Source organism: Nicotiana tabacum, chromosome 8 (genome assembly GCF_000715075.1).
Source record: "Nicotiana tabacum cultivar K326 chromosome 8, ASM71507v2, whole genome shotgun sequence".
In the NCBI taxonomy this organism is placed as follows: Eukaryota; Viridiplantae; Streptophyta; class Magnoliopsida; order Solanales; family Solanaceae; genus Nicotiana; species Nicotiana tabacum.
Window position 1 is genome coordinate 168,516,603 of NC_134087.1, and position 21,497 is coordinate 168,538,099.

Here is a 21,497-nt window from a genome sequence, read left to right on the forward strand (position 1 = left end):
TCCCCCAAGTGTTGGAGCGGTGAAGTATAAAGCCTCGAGCACTTGTTTATTTCTTTCAATTTGGTCCTTTTTCTGAAACAGCAAAATATACGGGACTCGAAGGTGCGATTATAGATGAAGACTGCCTAACTCCTGTGTATTTCCATCAGATTAATTGTAACCCTGGGCTAGGAATTTTAGAATACTCCATTTTCCCTTGCAGGTCGTGACTCATCATTTGGCACGAGTTAGGGTTTTTGCCTAGCATCTAAAATCGTTAGTAAAACATTAATAATTCAAAAGAAAAATTTTAACATGGCGATACCTGACCGTGGGTACTTTCTCAGAAGTAATATCTCCTTAAATGGACGGCATTCCAATGTGAGGGTAAAACTTTGTCGTCCATTGTCTCCAACTCGTATGCTCCTTTTCCCGCAATGTCACAAACTTTGTATGGTCCTTCCCACGTTGGACTTAGCTTTCCTGAATTAGCAGCCTTTGCAGATTGGAACACCTTTTTAAGCACGAAGTCCCCAATTTTGAAAAATCTGAGGCGTGCTTTCCTATTGTAATATCGTTCAATTACTTGCTTTTGTGCTGCCATTCTTATCAATGCAGCTTCTCTTCTTCCTTCAAGCAAATCAAGGTTGACCCGCATCTCTTCATCATTAGATTCCTCCGTTGCCTGAACGTACCGTGTGCTTGGTTCACCTATTTCAACTGGAATTAAGGCTTCCGCACCATAAACCATTGAAAATGGTGTTTCTCCAGTGCTTGTTTTTGTCGTTATACGATAAGCCCATAATACTCCAGGTAATATCTCAGGCTAATTACCTTTTGAATCTTGTAACCTCTTCTTCAAGTTGTTGATAATGACTTTGTTAGTGGATTTCGCTTGTCCATTACCCACTGGATGGTATGGCGTAGATGTTATCCTTTTAATCTGCCAACTTTGAAGAAATTCTGTGATTTGAGCTCTTATGAATTGTGGTCCATTGTCACACACGATCTCCTTTGGTGCTCCAAAGCGGCATATTACATTTCGCCATATGAAGTCTTTAACTTCCTTCTCTCGTACCTTTTGCTTGTGGTAGTAGACCTACGATATCCATTCCTTATTTCATAAAGGGCCACGGGGCTATAATAGGGTGTAGTAACTCAGCTGGTCTGTGCTTATTATTGTCGTATCTTTGACATTTATCGCATTTGGACACGAAACTGTTTGCCTCTTCTTCCATCTTAGGCCAATAATATCCTGCTCGAATCAATGTTCTTACCAGCGACCTTCCCCCTGCGTGATTTCCACAATGTCCTTCGTGCACTTCCCTCATCACATATTCTGTTTGAGAGGGTCCGAGACACTGTGCTAGTGGTCCACCGAACATCTTTCGATAAAGATTTCCTTGATATAAACAATATCGAGTGGCTTTTTTGCGAAGCGCGTGAGCCTTCCCTTTGTCAATAGGCACGGTTCCGTGCTGTAAAAAAGTAATAATTTCGTTTCTCCAATCCCATGTTAAATGATTAAAATTTACCTCAATCTTATCAGGTTCGATAACGGAATGAAATAAATGTATGACTGAAGCATTTGCGTCGTTTGCTACGTCAGCTGCAGATGCAAGATTAGCTAAAGCATCTGCCTCCACATTCTCATCTCTTGGGATCTGCATTACCTTCCAAGTTTGGAATTGCTTAATTAGTTCCCGTACCTTTTCGAGATATTCTTGCATTCGAGTTTCCCTGGCTGTATAAGTCCCCAGCACTTGATTGACCACGAGTTGAGAATCACTCTTGATTATAATTTGTGTTATGCCGAGTTCTCTTGCCAATTCCAAACCTGTAATTACAGCTTCGTACTCTGCTTCATTGTTAGTTATAGAATGACATTTTATAGCTTGCCTAATAGTTTCACCCGCAGGTGGTATGAGAACTATACCCAGACCTGCTCCTTTTATATTAGATGAACCATCAGTGAATAGAACCCAAGTCCCCGGTTTGCACCATTAAAAACTTGTAATTCTTTTTCTGCTTCTAAATGCATCCCCTGACTAAAATCAGCCACAAAATCAGCTAGTACTTGAGATTTTATAGCGGTCCTGGGTTGATAAATGATTTCGTATTCACTTAGTTCTATAGCCCATTTTGCTAATCTTCCTGACAGTTCGTGTTTATGCAAAATATTTCGAAGCAGAAAAGCAGTAACTACAACAATGGGATGGCATTGAAAATAAGGTCTTAATTTTCTAGATGCCATGATCAAAGCTAATGCTAACTTTTCTAGCTGTGGGTATCGTGTTTCAGCATCTAGTAAGAACTTACTTACATAATAAATAGGATATTGTTTACCTCGGTCCTCACGGACTAAAACAGCACTTATCGCAACTTCAGACACAGCCAGATAGATGAGAAGATTTTCTCCCACCTTTGGTTTTGCCAATAACGGTGGTTTTGACAAATAAGCTTTCAAATTTCTAAGGGCTTGTTGACAATCTTCATTCCATTCAAAACAATCTTGCTTTTTGAGTGCAGAGAAAAACTTAAAATATTTTTCTGAAGATTTGGAAATAAATCTCCCCAAAGCTGCAATTCTTCCCGTTAATCTTTGAACTTCCTTTTTATTAGTAAGGATATCAGGGATTTCTTCTATTGCTTTGATCTGAGAAGGATTTACCTCAATACCACAGTTAGAAACAAGAAAACCCAAAAATTTACCTGATGAAACTCCAAATGCACATTTTTCTGGGTTGAGTTTCATATTAAATTTTCACAAAATTTCAAATGTTACAGATAGATGAGAAATATGATCATGAGACTGCTGGGTTTTGACGAACATATCGTCTATATATACCTTCATTGTCTTTCCTAAATGTTCCTGGAATATTTTGGTGACCAACCTTTGTTAGGTTGCCCCAGCATTTTTGAGACCAAAGGGCATTACTTTATAACAGTAAGTCCCCATGTCTGTGATGAAAGAAGTTTTTTCTTCCTCACTAGGGTCCATTTTAATTTGGTTGTACCTTGAATATGCATCTAAAAAATTTAAAAGTTCATGTCCTGCAGTTGTATCAATTAATTGATCTATATGTGGTAAAGGAAAAGAATCTTTTGGACAAGCTTTATTAAGATCTGTATAATCTACACAGACTCGCCACTTACCATTTTTCTTAGGTACAACAACTGTGTTGGCTAACCAATTAGGGTACTTTACCTCGCGGATTGACCCAATTTTTAATAGCTTTTGGACCTCATCTTGAATCACCTGGTTTTTGAAAGCCCCTTGCTTTCTTTTCTTTTGCTTTATTGGTGTAAAGGATGGGTCTTCGTTTAACTTGTGAGTCATCACATCCGGTGGTATTCCTGTCATGTCAGCATGGGACCAAGCAAAGCAGTCCACGTTAGATTTTAGAAATTCAATTAACATACCTCGCATGTTTGAGTTTAAATTAGCTCCAACATAAACTTTCCGTTTAGGCCAATGCTCAAATAATATCACAGCCTCGAGTTCTTCGATGGTTGTTTTGATATTTTCATTCTCCTCAGGTTCTTGAATTGTATCAAGTCTTGAGTCTAAATCTGTTTTCTCTTGCTCAGTTGAGGTTTGATTGCTGGCACCTTCAACTGTTTCCTGTAATTGCTATTTTTCTTTGTTTACGGTACTCATAATTGTTATAGCGTTGATACTCCTGGCTGTTTGCTGATCCCCTCGAATTTGACAAATCCCCCACGGTGATGGAAATTTAACAACCTGATGTAGAATTGATGGAACAGCATCCATATCATGGATCCAAGGCCTCCCCATGATCATATTGTAGGCCATTTCCATATCAACTACCTGAAATTTAGTTTCTTTAACAACACCTGCAGCAAAGGTTGTTAGAATTACCTCTCATTTTGTTACCACACTTGAATTGTTGAAGCCTGACAAGGTATGCGCCTTGGGTATCATTTTGTCTTCAGCTTGCATTTCACGTAATACCCTTAGTAGTATAATATTTACAGAACTCCCTGGATCAATCAAAACTTGTTTTACATTAGTATCATGTACAAGTAAAGATATTACCAGTGCGTCATTATGTGGAGTTATCACTCCTTCGGTATCTGCATCATCGAATGAAATACTTTCATTTTCTAAAACCTGCCGTACCCGTTTCCCGTGTGTAATTGTTACTTTAGAAACCTTGTTGGAAGCTATGTAGGTTATGCCGTGAATATCTTCTCCCCCACTTATCACATTCACTGTTCTCTTGGGTGAAGGAGGCTTTGGTGGCTCTTGCCTATTTTTCATATAGGCTTGTTTACCCTTTTCACTAAATAACTCAGTGAGGTACCCTTGCTTCAATAGATGATCCACTTCACTCTGCAAGAATCTACATTCTGAAGTTTTGTACCCGTGATCATTGTGGAATTCGCACCAATGATCTGGATTGCGTCTATTTGGATTTGACTGTATCTCTTTTGGCCACCGTACCTTATCTCCCATGCTTCTCAAAACAGCCACGAGCTCGGAGGTAGTGACATTAAAGTTATATCCGCCGAATCATGCCTTTAAACTTCTGTCATCATCTCGTGACTCTTGTCTGTTCCGATCATTTCTGAATTTCGATGAAGAACCAGAGTCCCTGTTCCTCGATTTTTGATCATATTGCTGGCTATCTTGTTTTGACCGTGAGTCTTTTCCTGCAGGTCCCATATATGGATCGTACCTGTTTTTACCTGATCTTTTTCCGGTTTCTGATCTTTTGGAACAGCCCCTTTCTTCATGATGAAACTTAGGTACGGTATCTTCTTCAATTCGCAGCCTCGTACTATACCTGTTGTAAACATCATTCCACATGGTTGCAGGGAATTCTCAAAGACTTTCTTTGAGTCTTCTCGTGGCTTCAGAATTTTTGTCATTTAAATTACTTGCAAAAGCTATTGCAGCCCAGTTGTCAGGCACACGGGGTAGAGTCATTTTTTCACGCTGGAATCTATCAGCAAAGTCTCTTAGCAACTCTGAATCCCCTTGTTTGATTTTGAAAATATCTTCCATTCTTTTCTCAACCTTTTGAGCTTCCGAATGTGCTTTAATAAAAGAATCTGCAAGCTCAGCAAAAGAATTTATAAAATTTTCAGATAAAAGAGAATACCAGGTTAATGCACCCTTGGTGAGTGTTTCTCCAAATTTCTTGACCAGTACTGATTCAATTTCTTATTTGGTCAAGTCGTTGCCTTTCACGCCTGTTGTAAATGCAGTCACATGGTCACGTGGGTCTGTAGTACCATCATATTTCGGGATGTCAGGCATTTTGAACTTTTTCGGAATTGGAAGGGGAGCAGCACTTGGCTTCCAAGGTTGTTGTGAGTATTTGTCCATGTCAAGTCCCTTTATTACAGGCGGAACTCCAGGGATTTGCTCAATACGCTCATTTTGTTCCTTAATCTGTTTCTGCAAGGTTAATACTAAATTTTGTAAATAGGAATTATTTGAATTACCTGGTCCCCCTTCCTGTGGTTCACTGGTGGTTCCTCCATTCCCAGAATTAACAAGACCAGAACGGGGATCCTCCAATGTATTATTATTAGGAGTTGGTGTGGGTGGTGCAGCAGGCAATCGACTAACTAGAGCCTGAAGAGCTTTGCCGACCTATGCATCAATTAGCTTTTGTAAAGCTCCATTTGTACCTCCTTCAAAGTGTTCAGATTGTTCTTGTTGATCAGCACAGGATTCAGTAGCAGGAGTGCCTTCACGAGATTGACGTGGTGAATCTGGAGGGGAGGGAACCACGTCACCTTGATTTTGATGGATTTGATTTCATGGTTTCCCAATGTGTTATTACTGTTATTGTCGTTGTTGTTTGACATGTTGATAAAAGACGAATAAAACGTAGCTTCAAAGAAAAGATTATCAGTTTCCCAGTAACGGAACCAATTTGTTTAACCAAAAATATGATTCTTTGGTCAAAGTTAAAGACAAATAGAAATTCGGGCTACTGATAATCAGGAGACGAAAAAGAAATAATAGACTTTTTGAGAATGACAAATAAGCAGTAGATAAGTTTGTATTTTAATGTAATGTTGATGGTATCCTCTGTCCTTACAAATGACCTGACCTCCTCCTTTTATAGTTGATCCTAAATAAAGGAGTAATACATTAGCCTTAATGAAACAATTATGAGCAATAAATGACATTAAATAAGACGTTACACAATCATTCCTATTTAATACCAATTCTCTAACGTCTTGGGTACTTAATATTGAATTTGGACTCCTTTTTGTCATCATATCCATGTCTTCAATGCCTTCTGATCTCTTGGCTTTAAATGGCCTAAATAGGTATGAAGCTTGTATTATTCGAATTGCCTCTTGTGCCTATTTAGCTTTCCTTTCCCCGTATCTGTTGTCACTCGTGCCTCTTAACAGATCATCATGTTTTGACCATTTGACCAGTCCTCGGGTCATGCCACGTCACCTTCAATGTAAATTCAATTTTTTCCCAATACACTCATAAGTAGTATAGATTTTACTATGGCTTCTGCTATTCCACCCTTTTTTTTTGGCACAAATGCATAAAGTTCACCAATGACGCCCATATGACTTCTGGTGCAACAGGCAACGTCCAAATACAATTTTGGACTGGAGAAATTAAGAAATGTTGACAGATGTGTATCCACTCTTTCGAATAAATGGAATCTTTGATACATTGTAGAAGCACACGTCTGATGCTATTTTTGCACCCCATGCAAACAATTACAGAATGAGTTACGTTGGGACTCTATCTTAGAGTCCGTTTACAAAGTAAAATTTACAACTAAGCTCACGGTTTGGCACTTAGCTTGATTTATACTTAGCATTACACGTTGCCTAAAATTGATATATATAAATTTTTTCCTGCACACAATAATCAAGTTAATGTTAGTCCACATATAATAAAATTTCCAATATTCTCCCACTTAGACAATATTAACTTAATCTTAAACTAAAAGTTTTAAAAAATTATTCTATAAAATAACTCTTGGGCTAAACAAAGTGGCCACAAACATACAGTGGTAGAACATCACTTCCAACATGGTCTAGTCAAACTAGACTATCAATGTCGAAATGCAGTTGTACTTGCATCAATTAACAAATAATCAACTATTGTCCCATTTACAACTCAAACCTACCAATAACATAAAAAACAAACAAGTCAAACATCTTGTGACAGTATGATTATTACGATCCATTTTCTACGCATAGACATATAAGAATGTGTCTCTCCATTACGGATCAAGCAAATTGATCATTTTGTTAACAAATCATCAAGGAGATGATCAAATAACAAGGAGACAACATGAAATATATTACGGCCAATATATGTCAATATCTCCAATGGTATCATTCTGAATATACATTTATCGATTCAAATAAATTCCAAAGAGTGTTATATGATGATTTAGCGTAACTGTTTAAAAAATCGCAATACAGTTTACGTCCTTCTCGGAGTTCAACCATTAAAATATAATTGTATTGCCATACTTTATAAATGATATTGAGTTTTATCATTATAACATAAACAAATGGAGTAATAAATACAAAATTCACTACTACTAATCAACAGATTCATTTACAATTTTAAGCATGACTTAATATATATTTTGCAGAACTCAAAAATGTACTTCCAATCGTGATTTCACATAAATACATATTCAATACATGCGATCTTAAGAATTTTCTTAATACTCTTGTTAAATATGCAATCTTTTAGAATGATAACCACATGTACATGAAAAGTCATAATTTAGTTCATAGAAAATGTTCCCGTTGAGAAACTAATATTTATTTTATTTTTTTGTCAAATGCATTTTCGATCGTCAAAGATATTGTAGATGTATGATCAAATATAACATTTTAAAATACTATGTGTCAGTGAAAAATGATCCATTATGTATGAGAACAATATATGCTTTCACTCCAACAAAAAATGAAAAGGATAGACTCGATGAATATATATATATATAAGATCATCAACTTCAGACTCCTCATTATCAAAAACTCTCTTATTCTTCACTATTAAAATTCGTGCAAGTTCTCAACTCATTTATGGTCCTATAGTGCATGGAATATGCACATCTTTTCAATTTGTCAATCTTACTATTTCTCACTAATGACCATTATTAGCTCACATGTAATCCGTCCTTCAACAACATGCGACGAAAAATACTCACACAGAGACAAAAAAAGGTGCAGGAGAGACACAGTCGAATCTTTCTAATATGATTCTCAAAATTAATGTCAAACACCATAGTAATCCATATGAGCTACGTGATAGTTGAAGTTTACCAACTATCATAACTGACCTTTTCAACTATGATAATAAATCATCTTTAGCAACTGAATAGAAAGCTAAACATATATCAAATAAAGACAACAAATGCTATCTCAACGAGAAATAATTAATACAACAGATATTTCTCTCATCAGTATAATTCTTTCAACACAAGTAAATTTTTGGAGATATTGCAAGGTTGTTATCGTTTATGGCTAACAAGTTTCATCTACAAATAGTAAGAAATCTTTATTGGTGATATTTGCTCTATGTGAGACAAGGTAATGAGGGGAATGTAACAGGATTATTTGGTTATGATGGTCTAAGGGTATGAGCCTTCATTTACGTCCTTTAGGCAGGTAATTAATGAGAAAATATTCCAGTCCTTTAGGTAGGTAGATTCACTAAACTAAAATATTAACTTTAAGGCCTCACACTATCTGTGGGTAAATAAGTCTTCTACAAGATTGAAATACCATGAAGAATGCAATATAAGTTAATTATGGACAGCAAACGTGAGCCTTCACAATATTACCCCCTTTGGGCGGGTAACGAGAAAATATTTCAGCATTAATAAACATATCCCCTTTAGACAGACAGATTTACTTAACTTAAACGTGCTCAATCAAATCAATCATCCCGCAAGTCACATAATAATAAACAAGTATACGAGAAGCATCAAATAGGAGAACGAGGCTCAAATATCCAAAACGATCGGCTGAATCATTACAAAATAAAACACTTATTGGACAGGATTTCCATTGTAGAGAAGGAGGAGCATCCCCAAATCCCATACACTCCTAGGAAAGATTTTTCCATGAATTAGTGTCTTTTTATAACATCTTAATACTAAAATTGACACACCGTACTCGTGGAATTCAGAGATTCTCATGTAGGATATATAGTATTCTTAGTCATTGAGAATTATTTATAAATACCCAAAACTACACGTGCCGGCATATGATCATAATCACCCTTAAATGGTTTCCCTTGATTGGGAATTCTCTTGCTAGCATACATGGTCAACACCTATACGATATTATGGTGAGACACCCTATTCGATACGGGCCAAGTACGGGGCTCTATGAGATACACATGGTTGTGATGGTTTTGGTCTGATTTGAAAACTCCCACCTAAAACAAAAAGGTTTGTTTAAAGGTTTAAGTTCTATAATATTTCTTTTCATAAAATGTTTACTTGTATTTCATTTCACATTACGATTCCATGTTGTCCTCCATATATGTTCCTTGTCATGTTTTACATGATGGAATTTAGCTACACATACGAGTACTATTTCACATGTACTTATGCTTTTTTTGTCAGGGGTGCTACATCTTTTAATGGATGCGGGCATGTCACGACCACAAATTCCCACCTTAGGATGTCATGATGGTACCTAGGCTCTAAGACGCCTAACATGCATTGAGAAATAGCAGAAATAACAACTTAAATATCAACTTAAACTGTTAAACTATCATAATAAAACTCAAACAGTACAGCTGTCAAATAACTCCCAAAACCTGGTGGAACCGAGTCATAAACTCTACAAAGAGTGCACTAATAATATTGAGATACTATACTGTTTGAACAGGAAATAAACAGTAATACAACTAAAGCAGAAGATGACTTCGAGGCCTGCGGACGTTGGCAGGTGTACCTTGAAATCTCCGGAATAACTGGTCAATCACTGACGTTCGACACGAGCGGATGTACCTGGATTTGCACAAAATAAATATGTAGAAGTATAGTATAAGTACACCACAACAGTACACCTAGTAAGTATCAAGTCTAACCTCAGTAGAACAGTGACGAGGTCAGGTCAAAACACGTACTAGGATAAGAAAACTGAATAGAATATAAGATAATCTAATAACGGAAGCAAGGAAATGAATGGCAACAAGGCAATGCAACAATGTAGGCTAACAACGAAATTTAAGGCAATAAAGAAAACAAGGAAAGGATACATGATAAGAACGACGAGCAATCAAATACGGGCAAAACACAAGTAAGAATAATGAAGAATTAACAAAATTATTCAACCAACAAGCCTAACACAGAAGGTGCAACAAGAATCACAACCGAGACACCATACCTCATATCCATATCTCACAAATCACAATTACAATCTTTCTTATATCGCCGCGTGAGCCTTGCATTTATATTTTTGAAAATATTTTTCTGAAATAGCTATCCATTACTAAAAAATCAGGTTTTAGCGACGGACAAATTCTGTAGCTAAACAGAAAAATCCGTCACTAGTCTCATTTAGCGATGGATTAGCTACGGATTATCAAGAAATTCTTCTAGCTACGAGTGTTTTAGCAACAGATTAGCGATGACGTTCGTAGCTAATTCAAGTTTTTTTGTAGTGTACATGCGCTTTAGCCCCTTATCTCACCGTGTGGCACCAAGTAATTCCCTTACTAGCAACACGCGCATAAATCCCATCTTATATCTCCGCATGCACATTAACCCATATTCTTATACCGCCACATACACATCAATATCAAAACATAATAGTCAACTCACACCACACGTGCCCATATGCCACAGCACTTGCCAACATCAATAATACCAAGATTACCACAACATATAGCCCACGGCTCAACCACAATAATATATAATATCTCAATGATAACAAGAATGAACGAGAATTACTCAACAAGGAAAGATATCTCCATAATCAATAGCTTCAACCTCAACGTGATAATAGTTTTCATAGCTTCAACTTCAATAACTAGAAATAAAGGCGTTCCTACAAAATGACTACTTCCAATCCAAGTGTATAATATAAGCTTAACAATGAAAAGATAGTATAAAATAGCAGCTATGTCTAAATGCATAAGGATAGTTCAACACGAAAAAATATAATGAAATAACAACTTCAAGTAAGATTAATTCAAAATAAAAGAGGCACATGACAATAAGAGAGATAAAAATGCCAATTAAGGCATATAAGTGCAAGTTTGGAAATAAAATATAGAACATGAGTTAACAACGTCAGGTAAAGCATGTTAGAGTAATTTAATAATGAAATATATAACATGATATGACAATGTCATTTTAATGCATGAAAGAGCCTAAGAGTCTAACCCGGTCAACATACTACATATAAGCTCATGTACACACTCGTCACCTCATATAAACGTCTTCCACACAATTCAAATAACAAAATTAACCAAATCCTAAGGAGTAGTTCCTCCACACAAGGTTAGGCAAGATACTTACCTCCATAAAAATTCAATAAAAGTCAACCACAGGCCCGCCCGGTCAAAATCTGGGTTCAAGGGTAGATCTCGACTACCCATAACCCCACGAGTTCATATATGTGTTTTGTTTTCAAATCCGATTCCAGATCCACTCTCAAATCCCAAATTTTCTTTTTCAAAACTTAGACAAACAACAACAACAACAACAACAACCCAGTAAAATCCCACAAGTGGGGTTTGGAGAGGGTAAAGTGTACGCAGATCTTACCCTTACCCAAAGGAGGTAGAGAAGTTATTTTCGATAGACCCTCGGCTCAAGCAGACAAAAAAGACAATATATCAGTACCAACAAAAGAAAGCATAAAAATAGTAACAACATCATAAGTACCAGAAAAAAGATGAAAAACAATAACAGTAACACGTAAAAAAAGCTCGGTACTATGAAAAGTGAAAGAAAGTGTGGACACAACAATAACCACTAGCACTATAGGACACAACCCTATAAGACTAGCCTCTCACCCGGTACGAAGTAGACAAGAGCTCTACTACCTCCTAAGCTACAACTCTAATGTTAGACCTCTACACATTCCTATCAAGGGTCATGTCTTCGAAAATCTGAAGCCTCGCCATCTTCTGCCTGATCACCTCTTCCCCATACTTCTTGGGCCGCCCTCTACCTCTTCTCATACTCGTTAAAGCCAGCCACTCACATCTCCTTACTAGGGCGTTCGGACTTCTCCTCCGCACGTGCCCGAACCATCTGAGCCTAGTTTCCCGCATCTCTTCATATATCGGGGCCGCGCCCACCTTCTTCCAAATATCTTCATTCCTAATCATATCCATCCTAGTGTGCCTGCACATCCACCTCAATATCCTCATTTCTGCTACTTTCATCTTCTGGATATGAGAGTTCTTGACCGGCCAACACTTTGCCCCATACAACATGGCTGGTCTAACCACCGCTCTATAGAACTTACCTTTGATCCTTAGTGGCACCTTCCTGTCACACAGTACTCCAGGTGCTAACCTCCACTTCATCCAACTCACCCCTATACAGTGCGCGACATCCTTGTCAATCTCCCCACCCCCCTTGATAACGGACCCAAGATACTTAAAACTGCGTCTCTTGGGGATGACATGTGATACAAGAGTCATGTCCACACCCGTTTCCCTCGACTCGGTGCTGAACTTACACTCCAAGTAATCTGTCTTAGTCCTGCTAAACTTGAAACCCTTAGACTCAAGGGTCTGTCTCAAAACCTCCAGCCTCTCGTTAACACCACCTCGCATCAAAAGTATGTCATCAGCAAATAACATACACCATGGAACCTCCCCTTGAATATGTGCATCACTGCGTCCATCACCAGGGCAAATAAAAATGGGCTGAGCGCAAATCCTTGGTGCAACCCCATAACAACCGAAAAATGCTCTGAGTCGCCTCCTACAGTCCTAACCCGAGTCTTAGATCCATCATACATGTCCTTAATCGCCCTAATGTAAGCAACCGGCATGCATTTTGATCACGTCCAAATGCACACCTCACAAGAGAGATAACACGATCGTATGCAATAATAAAACTCAACAAGGAGTCGGGATCGATTCCATAAGGAGCTAAGATGGGAGTTCGTAGTATATATTCGGAATAAGTAAATGGAATATCTAGATTGCACTTCCACAAATAAGGTTTTGTTTTTACTTCTAAAATTAAGCTAACAATTGCAAATCTAAAGATTTAAAACTAGAGAAGATTGTTTTTGAGTATTTTCCAAAGATATAAAAAGGCCTAGGGTTGTGATCATGAACTAGGTGTTTGCCTAATGGGATAAAGACTTTTATGCTCATTTTATTGACTGGGGTGTATTATAGCTCACAACACTATGTTGCCCACTCAATACCTCTCAGTGAGAGACTAGCTTTGCGCAATTTGGCTTTCTCAATACCAAATGGGTATCTACCAAAACGGTTGATAAGAGCTCAAGTAGGGTTGTTACTATCTCTAGGTTGAACCTTTTAACTAGGTTAATCAATTTCTCAATTGACCCAATTCCTTGCTAGCTAAGTTAACCTAAACTAGGTCCCTCTTAGACTAAGTCAAATAGGCATTAATTAATGTTTGCAACCATTAATTCCACAAACAAAGAATGAACCAAGCTAAATAATAAATACATTCATAAACAAGCATAAAATTAATCACCCATAAGGTTTACACACTAGGGTTGGGTCACAACCTAGTAAACATCTAGCTATTCATGCTTGAAATTGAAGAAATAGAAGAAGAAATGCTAATTAAACTCATATTGTAAAATCAAATGATAAAATCTATGTTAAAATATTCCAAAATAAGAAAAACTACTAAAAGAGGCAAAGAGAAACGGCTACTGTAATTGCTGATGTCAAAAATTGACCTAAAATTGTTAAACTCGTCTATTTATATAAGGCTGGAAATTTCGGACAAAAATGCCCTTTAGAAGGTTCTGCGGCTGAACAAATCGTGTGCGGTTCGCAGATCTCTTCAAGTTGTCAGGAACTGGAGGTCTGCAGCTGCATAAATCTGATCTGTGGCTGCGAGGCATTCTTTTTGCGGTCCGTAGATTTGTCACTGCGGTAGCACCTTGGCCATCTACGATCCGCACTTTTACGTCTGTGGCCGCAAGGCACTTCTTCTGCAGCGGCACAATTCCTGTGCGGTCCGCACTTTTGAGGACTTGAAAACTTGGAACTTTGCACATTCTTTGAACTTTGTTCCTAGCCATCTTTTCCGGTCGCATAATTCATGTGCGGATCGCAATTTGCACAAAGGTCTGTTGGTCTTTCCTTCATCATCTGCGGTCCGCACTTGTGAGCCTCTGTGACATTTATGGCCTTGAGTTTAATTAGATTACTCCTTTTGAGTTAGATTTTATCTCAGGAGTCCATCTTCCAATATTCTTGTAATTTAGCAAATTTCATCAGTTTTGGGAACATAATTAAACACTTTTAGACTAAAACAAAAGTTAAAAGGCGCTAATAAGTAGTCAAAATTCCCACTTATCACCTTTTGCCTCCAGGCATCTCCAAAGAACCTCCCTAGGTACCTTGTTATATTCTTTCTCCATGTCAATAAACACCATGTGCAGATCCTTCTTCATATTCATGTACTATTCCACCAACCTCCTAATAAGGTGGATAGTTTCCGTAGTTGAACGACCCGGTATGAACCCGAACTGGTTATCAGATATAGACACAATTTTCCTCACCCTCTCCACCAGCCTCTCCCAAACTTCCATGGTATGACTTAACTTGATACCTCTATTGTTGTTACAATTCTGGACATCGCCTTTGCTCTTGTACAACGGTACCACCGTACTCCACCTCCACTCATTCGGCATCATTTTCGTCCTGAAAATAATATTGAACAACCCAGTCAGCCACTCCAAGCCTGCTCTACCCACACTTCTAAAAAATTCAACCGAAATTTCGTCTGGTCCGGTCTCTCTACCCCTACTCATCTTACGCATAACCCCTACGACCTCCTCAACCTTAATGCGTCTACAGTACCCAAAGTCTCGGTAACACTCGGAATGCCCCAATTCACCTAGCACAATATCCTCGTCCCCATCTTCATTCAACAGTTTATGAAAGTAAATCTGTCATCTTCTCTCAACCTGGGCCTCTCCCATCAATACTCTGTCGTCCTCATCTTTGATGCACCTCACTTGGTATATATCCCGAGCCTTCCTCTCTCTTGCCTTGGCCAGCCGGAAGATCTTTTTATCCCTGCCTTTGTCCCTCAGTTCCTCATTCAAACAAACAAACACATCAGTCTTAGCCTCTGTGACCGCCAACTTTGCCTCCCTCCTAGATACCTTATACCTCTCTCTGTGCGTCCTCCTCTCCTCCTTGTCTATGCTCCCTACTAACCTCAGGTACGTCGTCTTCTTCTCTTCCACTTTGACTTGGACCACTTCATTCCACCACCTGTCACCTTTGCGCCTATCAGTGTCACCCTTCGAGACCCCTAGCACCTCTTTTGTCTCCTCCCTAATACGGTTCACCGTCGTCTCCCACATAGCGCTCGCGTCCCTGCTATTCCTCCAGAATCCCAATATCAATAACCTCCCCTCCAACTCTCGAGCTTTATCCTCAGTCAAGGCTCCCACCTGATCCTCGGTCGTCCCTGTGCCAACCTCTTCTTTCTCTTTATTATGATACCGACGTCCATCACCAAGAGCCTATGCTGCATCATGAGGATCCCCCAGGGAATAACCTTGCAGTCCTTACATAACCCTCTATCACATCTCCTGAGGAGGATGTAGTCAATTTGGGTCCTCGCCATTGTACTTTGGAAAGTAACCAAATGCTCATCCCTCCTCGAAAAACTAGAGTTCGCAATCACTAGCTCAAATGCCTCCGCAAAATCCAACAGTGATGTACCTCCTCCGTTCCTAACCCCAAAACCGAAGTCGCCATGCACATTTCCATAGCCATCAAAAGTCGACCCAATATGACCATTGAAATTCCCTCCTATAAATAACCTCTCAGAAAGCGGGATACTACGCACAATCTCATCCAACACTTCCCGGAAGAGCCTTTTAACCTCCTCATCCAAGCCCACCTGTGGCGCGTAAGCGCTAACTACATTTAGAGTGCACTCCCCAACCACTAGCTTAATAGTCATTAATCTATCACTGATCCGCCTGACCTCTACCACCGACTCTCGAAGATCCCTGTCCACCAGAATACCCACTTCATTCTTACCCTTCATGACTCCAGAGTACCAAAACTTATACCCGTCTACATCCCTCGCCCTCGATCCTACGCAGCTAGTCTCTTGAACACAAGTTATATTAACCTTCCTCATCTGAAGAATCTTCGCCAACTCTATAGACTTACCCGTTAGTGTTCCTATGTTCCAAGACCCAATTCTCAACCTAGAGGCTCTCGTGTTCCCCTTACTCCCTTTGCCTCCAGTATCACCCCATGTGCCCTGCCCCACCCCCGCCTCACCCGAGGACATGACCTTACTCTAACATTCCAAACCTCAGCCACTATACCTACCGCATACTAAGGAAAATCACTAACCCAAAAATAGGCAAAGGACCAATCTAGAAGAAAATGATATGTCGCTACAGACACGCAGATATTATGATTGTACTAATGCGACTACAATGGCACCAATTTAACGAATACATCGAAGGGAGTGAGTGAGGCAAGAGGTACCAACTCCCGACAGTAAAACCTTGATATTCAACTTGGTGTCGTCTTTGCTTCCACTTCTTCAATGACAATCGCCAGAAAACGTCACCGGAAAATTTCTCTTTGATTCTCATAAATTTGATGTTAAATCTCATAGATAATAATAAAATATAGTCCGAAATTGATTAAAACTACTTACCCAATGATTGTAGGTAAAAATCCCCTCTCCAAGTCGCCTCATACATAGTCTAGGGTTCTAAAATAAGAGAAAATGAGATAAAATTCCAACTCCCAAACTTTTTGTTCAGTTGTAAATGTCGCAATTGCGATACTGGGTTCGCAATTGCGAATCCTCACAATTGTGAGGAATGATTCACAAATGTGGCACTGACAACCTATGTGGGAAGTTGCAAATGCGACATTGGGTTCGCAATTGCGAACCCTGTTCCTATCGCAAAATGCGACTAAAAATGTAGCAAATGTGATCCTACCCAGACTAGCATATCTTCACAAATACGAACAAGGTATCACAATTGCAATATCTGAGTCTCCCTTGTCATGTTCACAATTGGGATGCTGGTGCTTGCAATTGCGATAACTGCAGCACCAGCACACCAACAACCTGTATTTGTGTCGAAACCATTCCAAATTACGTCTAAAACTCACTCGAGCCCTCGGGGCTCTAAACTAAACATCTACACAAGTCTAAAAACATCTAGAATTACGAATCGGATATCAAAATTCATGAAATCCAAGGAAGAGTTCAACAACCTCTAGAAATGTAACCAAACGTCCGAATCCTTCCAAACCAACTCCAAATTACACCAAATTTTGCGGACAAGTTTCAAATAGCAAAACAGGCCTATTCCAAGTCCCAAAATCAAATTCTGAATTCGATATCCAAAAGTTCAACCTACGGTCAAACTTAGGGAAACTTCTAAACCTCAAATTGCTAACTTTCAGCAAACCAAGTCAAATCAACCTAGGGACCTCCGAATTCAATTCTGAGCATATGCATAAACCCAAAATCATGATACGAACCAATCGGAGTAATCAAAATACCGTTCTGGATCGTTTCACAAAAGTCAAACCTTGGTAAACATTTTCAACTTCGGCTTCTAAACCAAGAACCAAAGGGTCTGAATCAACCCAAAACCTTCCCGGAACAAAACCAATCAACCCCGCAACCCATAAAATTACAAATATACATGTATGAAGCATCAAAAGAAAAAAATGGAGCTTAAATACACATAACGACCGGTCGGGTCATTACAAGATATTACTAGTACAGGATGATATGGATTTTTTTAGGCTCCTCCATGTCATCTTCAACTACTATAAAAAGCTCACTATAATTCTAGTGGGTAATTTGAGTCTAGGTTATTTATGTACTTAGGTATCTATTATCATAGTACGGGATAATATGGATTTTTTCTAGGCTCCTCCATGTCATCTTCAACTACTATAGAAAGCTCACTATAGTTCAAGTGGGTAATTTGAGTCTAGGTTATTTATGTACTTAGGTATCTATTGTCATAGTAGCTCCATGTACATTGTGGACATGTATTTAAGTTTAAAGCATTATCATTTATTCATGAAAATTATGTATAATGTATTGATGAGAAGGTTTTTGGGCCATTGAGACAAATGTATATGATTTAATTTTTTAAATATTTATTGTTATCATAGATTATGTATTTTCCAAGTCGAAGCGTAAAGGAATGACTAGTCCACCGTGTTAAAAGTTTAAGGCACTTGTTGTGTCGCGCTCACTAAGGTTGGGGGTTGATAATGAACATCCATACATGATGCGCCTAAGGTAAATCAACGTATAGGTTGGTACATATAAGATACTATGGCGATCTTAGGTCTAAGGATCACTTGCACAACCTCCACATGAGTACTTCCTTATTGACTAAGCGTTCATTAAGGTTTTCTTAAAAATGAGTCAATCCAATGAGCTCATTCTCTAATGAGCACCATATTCTTTAATTAGTGTCACATATACAAGTGTTTATGAGATCAATCACCCTCTCCATGCGTAGAATGTGCCAATCTAACTGGTTTACCAGTACTCATTCTCGAAAAATCATAACGACTAAAAATGTTTAAGATCGGGGCTTTCGATGCATCGAGGTCTCATTGGTATGATTGCTAGCATAACCCTCAAATTCGTTTCCCTAATTCAATGATTATCATCTTCTTCAAATTATTAGATATAAACAAGGCACAACAAGATGATGAAGATCGCCTTTATGATAATCATATATATAATGAAAAGATTTCTTACAATAATTTACCTATCACATCTCTATATGATTAGCTTGAGGGTGTATTTCCAACACTAAGATTAATAAAATTCTACTACCGCTACCTTGTCTTTGTTGGTGAAAACTTGAAAATTTGATATAGTGAAGAAGTAAGAAACGAATGTTGCATCTCAACAAAATGCAGAATTTGAATTCAAAGCTTTGGCACAGTCCTCATATGAGATTATGGGGACACATCATCTTTTGACTGAAGCTAGAGCGAAGCATCCTACAACAGCAAAACTTATAAGGAGCTATAATAAAGTTGCCCTTGTATATCATAAAAGAACAAAACATACTGAGATTGATTTTCATTTTATTGTGAGAAGATTCAAGAAAACATGATTTTCACTTGTTACGTGAAGATAAAAAAGCAACTAGCTGATATATTCACAATGGCGTAGAATGGAGCTCAAGTTGATTACTTTTGTAACAAGTTGGTAATGGTCAACATCTACATTCCGTTTTGAGGGAGAGTGTTACAAGAATGAGCTAGACCTACTTCTTAGTATTGTACATAGGCCCGGTATATGTAGCAGATTTGTAAGAATCTTATGACTCTTTTCTTATTTGGACTCAATGTATATGTATTTACATCTTGTATATTTTTGCAATTACAAGAGAAATTCCTCCATCACCTTGGTACATTACACTGATGAATGAATTCCTATATGCTAATATGTAAAAAAGAAACAAAAGAATCAATAAAATCTACTGCTAATATTCAAATGTTGGGACTTCATCAACAGTAGCAGAAAATGCCTTATATACGGTCCTATCGATGATGTTTCTATAGGGATCCTCCTCTCTCTTTTTAAGCAAGTAGTTCATACTATTTTGAACTTCAGCTTTTATCTGCAAATACAATTCTCTTGCCTTTTCTCTGTCTTTCAACATCTCCTGCCTTCCCTTTGTATGAACAGGTTTTCCAAACAAGTAGTAAAAGCGTCCAGGAACCTTTGGTAAAAGGCCTGGAACATATAATGTTTGGTTGGCGACCTCCCCTGTCATGTCAGCCCTGCAATCAGGCGGTTCATCATGTAGCTTAGATTGTTTAAAAATAAAGAAGCAAGCTTGGAGCAAACAATAAACATGACAATAGCGTATAAGCAACCATTAGTTACCTTAATCTTACGCCCATCCTGGCTGCCTGTTCATTGTTATTTCTTATGCGATCACTCAGTATGGGAATTTTTGTCAGGTCATCATAGTCGAGGACCAACTGCAAATAAAAGAAGATGACATCAGAATAAAAAACGCTGAGATGCACCAGACATCTGTACAGCTATGAACCAACCACCTGCTGTTGTTCGGTTTCCTTTTCTAGACCTTCAAGTAGAAAAGGGACTTATCTGATCCCTAAGACATATTTACTTCTCTAACAGCAATTTCAATTTACACAAGGTCAACATCAAAACTTGGAAGAAGGGCGGCGCTTAAAGATTGCAACTTTTTTCTCATCAAACTGTCCAAAAACCGGACTCCTTATGCTTTTGTACATAAACCACACTCATTCAGCACAACTTGAGTTCCCACTCTTCTATTTTGTACTGTTAGATTCAATTTTGGGTTGTTTTGAAGTAAACATCCACTTTCACTGAAAAGAAACTTCAAATCGTTCTTTTGTTTTACATTCGGATACCATGTACCAGTAAGTATTACATGAAAGTACTTTGAACTCATCAAAACTACTTTTTGCCTGTTCCATTTTAGAAACTAAAATTCATAGAATACAGGACCAACATTTCCATCACCTAGATATGAAGCAATCCCACACTTCAACGAAGAATCCTTAGAAGGTTTCCCAAATATGCCTCATAGAGTGTCTCCCTGTGTGTGTATATATGTATATAAAATTTGATCTTCTTAAATGGCAGTATCAATCAAATATAATTGAAACATAAATAGGAGAAATTTAGAGGTAGTTATGAAATAGAGACTGCCATTGCATAAAGAAGAAATTAAAATGGAAAATTTCTGTTTGAAAGTGTAATGAAGCATCAATCTAAACTAATAATTGAATCATGATAAAATCTATATTGCGTGGACTCTCCAAAATGATGCCGCACCCGTGTCGGATCCTCCAAAAATACACTATTTTGGGAGGATCCGACACGCACCCGGCAACATTTTCGGAGAGTGAGCAACATAGGATAAAATTAAAAGATATCCAGTTATTTTCTAAGTATTTCATAACTGAAGTAAAGCATGCCATTTCATGAAGGATAAATACAAATGCACGAATCAGGAATAGCCATTTCCTCTCTTCCTACTGTAGTTCTTAATTGAACGAGTTATTTGGTTAAGAGCAATGAGGATAATTATGGTTCGGAGCAATGGGGATAATTATGGTTCGGAGATTCTATTTTTATACCTTACACCCTTCATAATTTCATTGCCTTCAAGAAAATTGGTTTTTCAGATAATGCTGAACTAGAGAAACAAGCACATTGTATAATGCAATAACTGGTGAAAACAACATTAATTCTTTCAGTAGAAGAAATTTTGGAGAACCAATCATCATTATTTCTTATATT

General features: G+C 38.1%; 2 protein-coding genes across 3 annotated transcripts in view; both read right to left on the bottom strand.

The window, feature by feature from the left end:
• Positions 1–10,921: 10,921 nt before the first annotated feature.
• On the bottom strand, positions 10,922–12,793 carry LOC142163397 (uncharacterized). The gene is made up of 2 exons (XM_075220680.1): positions 12,454–12,793; positions 10,922–11,100 (listed from the first exon to the last, which is right to left on the bottom strand). Exons 1-2 carry the CDS (start codon positions 12,791–12,793, stop codon positions 10,922–10,924), a joined length of 519 nt encoding a protein of 172 aa, XP_075076781.1.
• A 6,707-nt stretch (positions 12,794–19,500) lies between these two features.
• Positions 19,501–21,497, bottom strand: part of LOC107800599 (phytyl ester synthase 1, chloroplastic) — a 50,916-nt gene continuing 48,919 nt past the window's right edge. For both annotated transcript variants that reach the window (XM_075219871.1, XM_075219870.1), the window contains exons 12-13: positions 20,085–20,182; positions 19,501–19,978 (exon numbers count right to left, since the gene is read on the bottom strand). In XM_075219871.1, the coding sequence (XP_075075972.1) occupies positions 19,678–19,978; positions 20,085–20,182 (399 nt within the window). In that variant the 3' untranslated portion in view covers positions 19,501–19,677. The remainder of the gene's footprint in view (positions 19,979–20,084; positions 20,183–21,497) is intronic.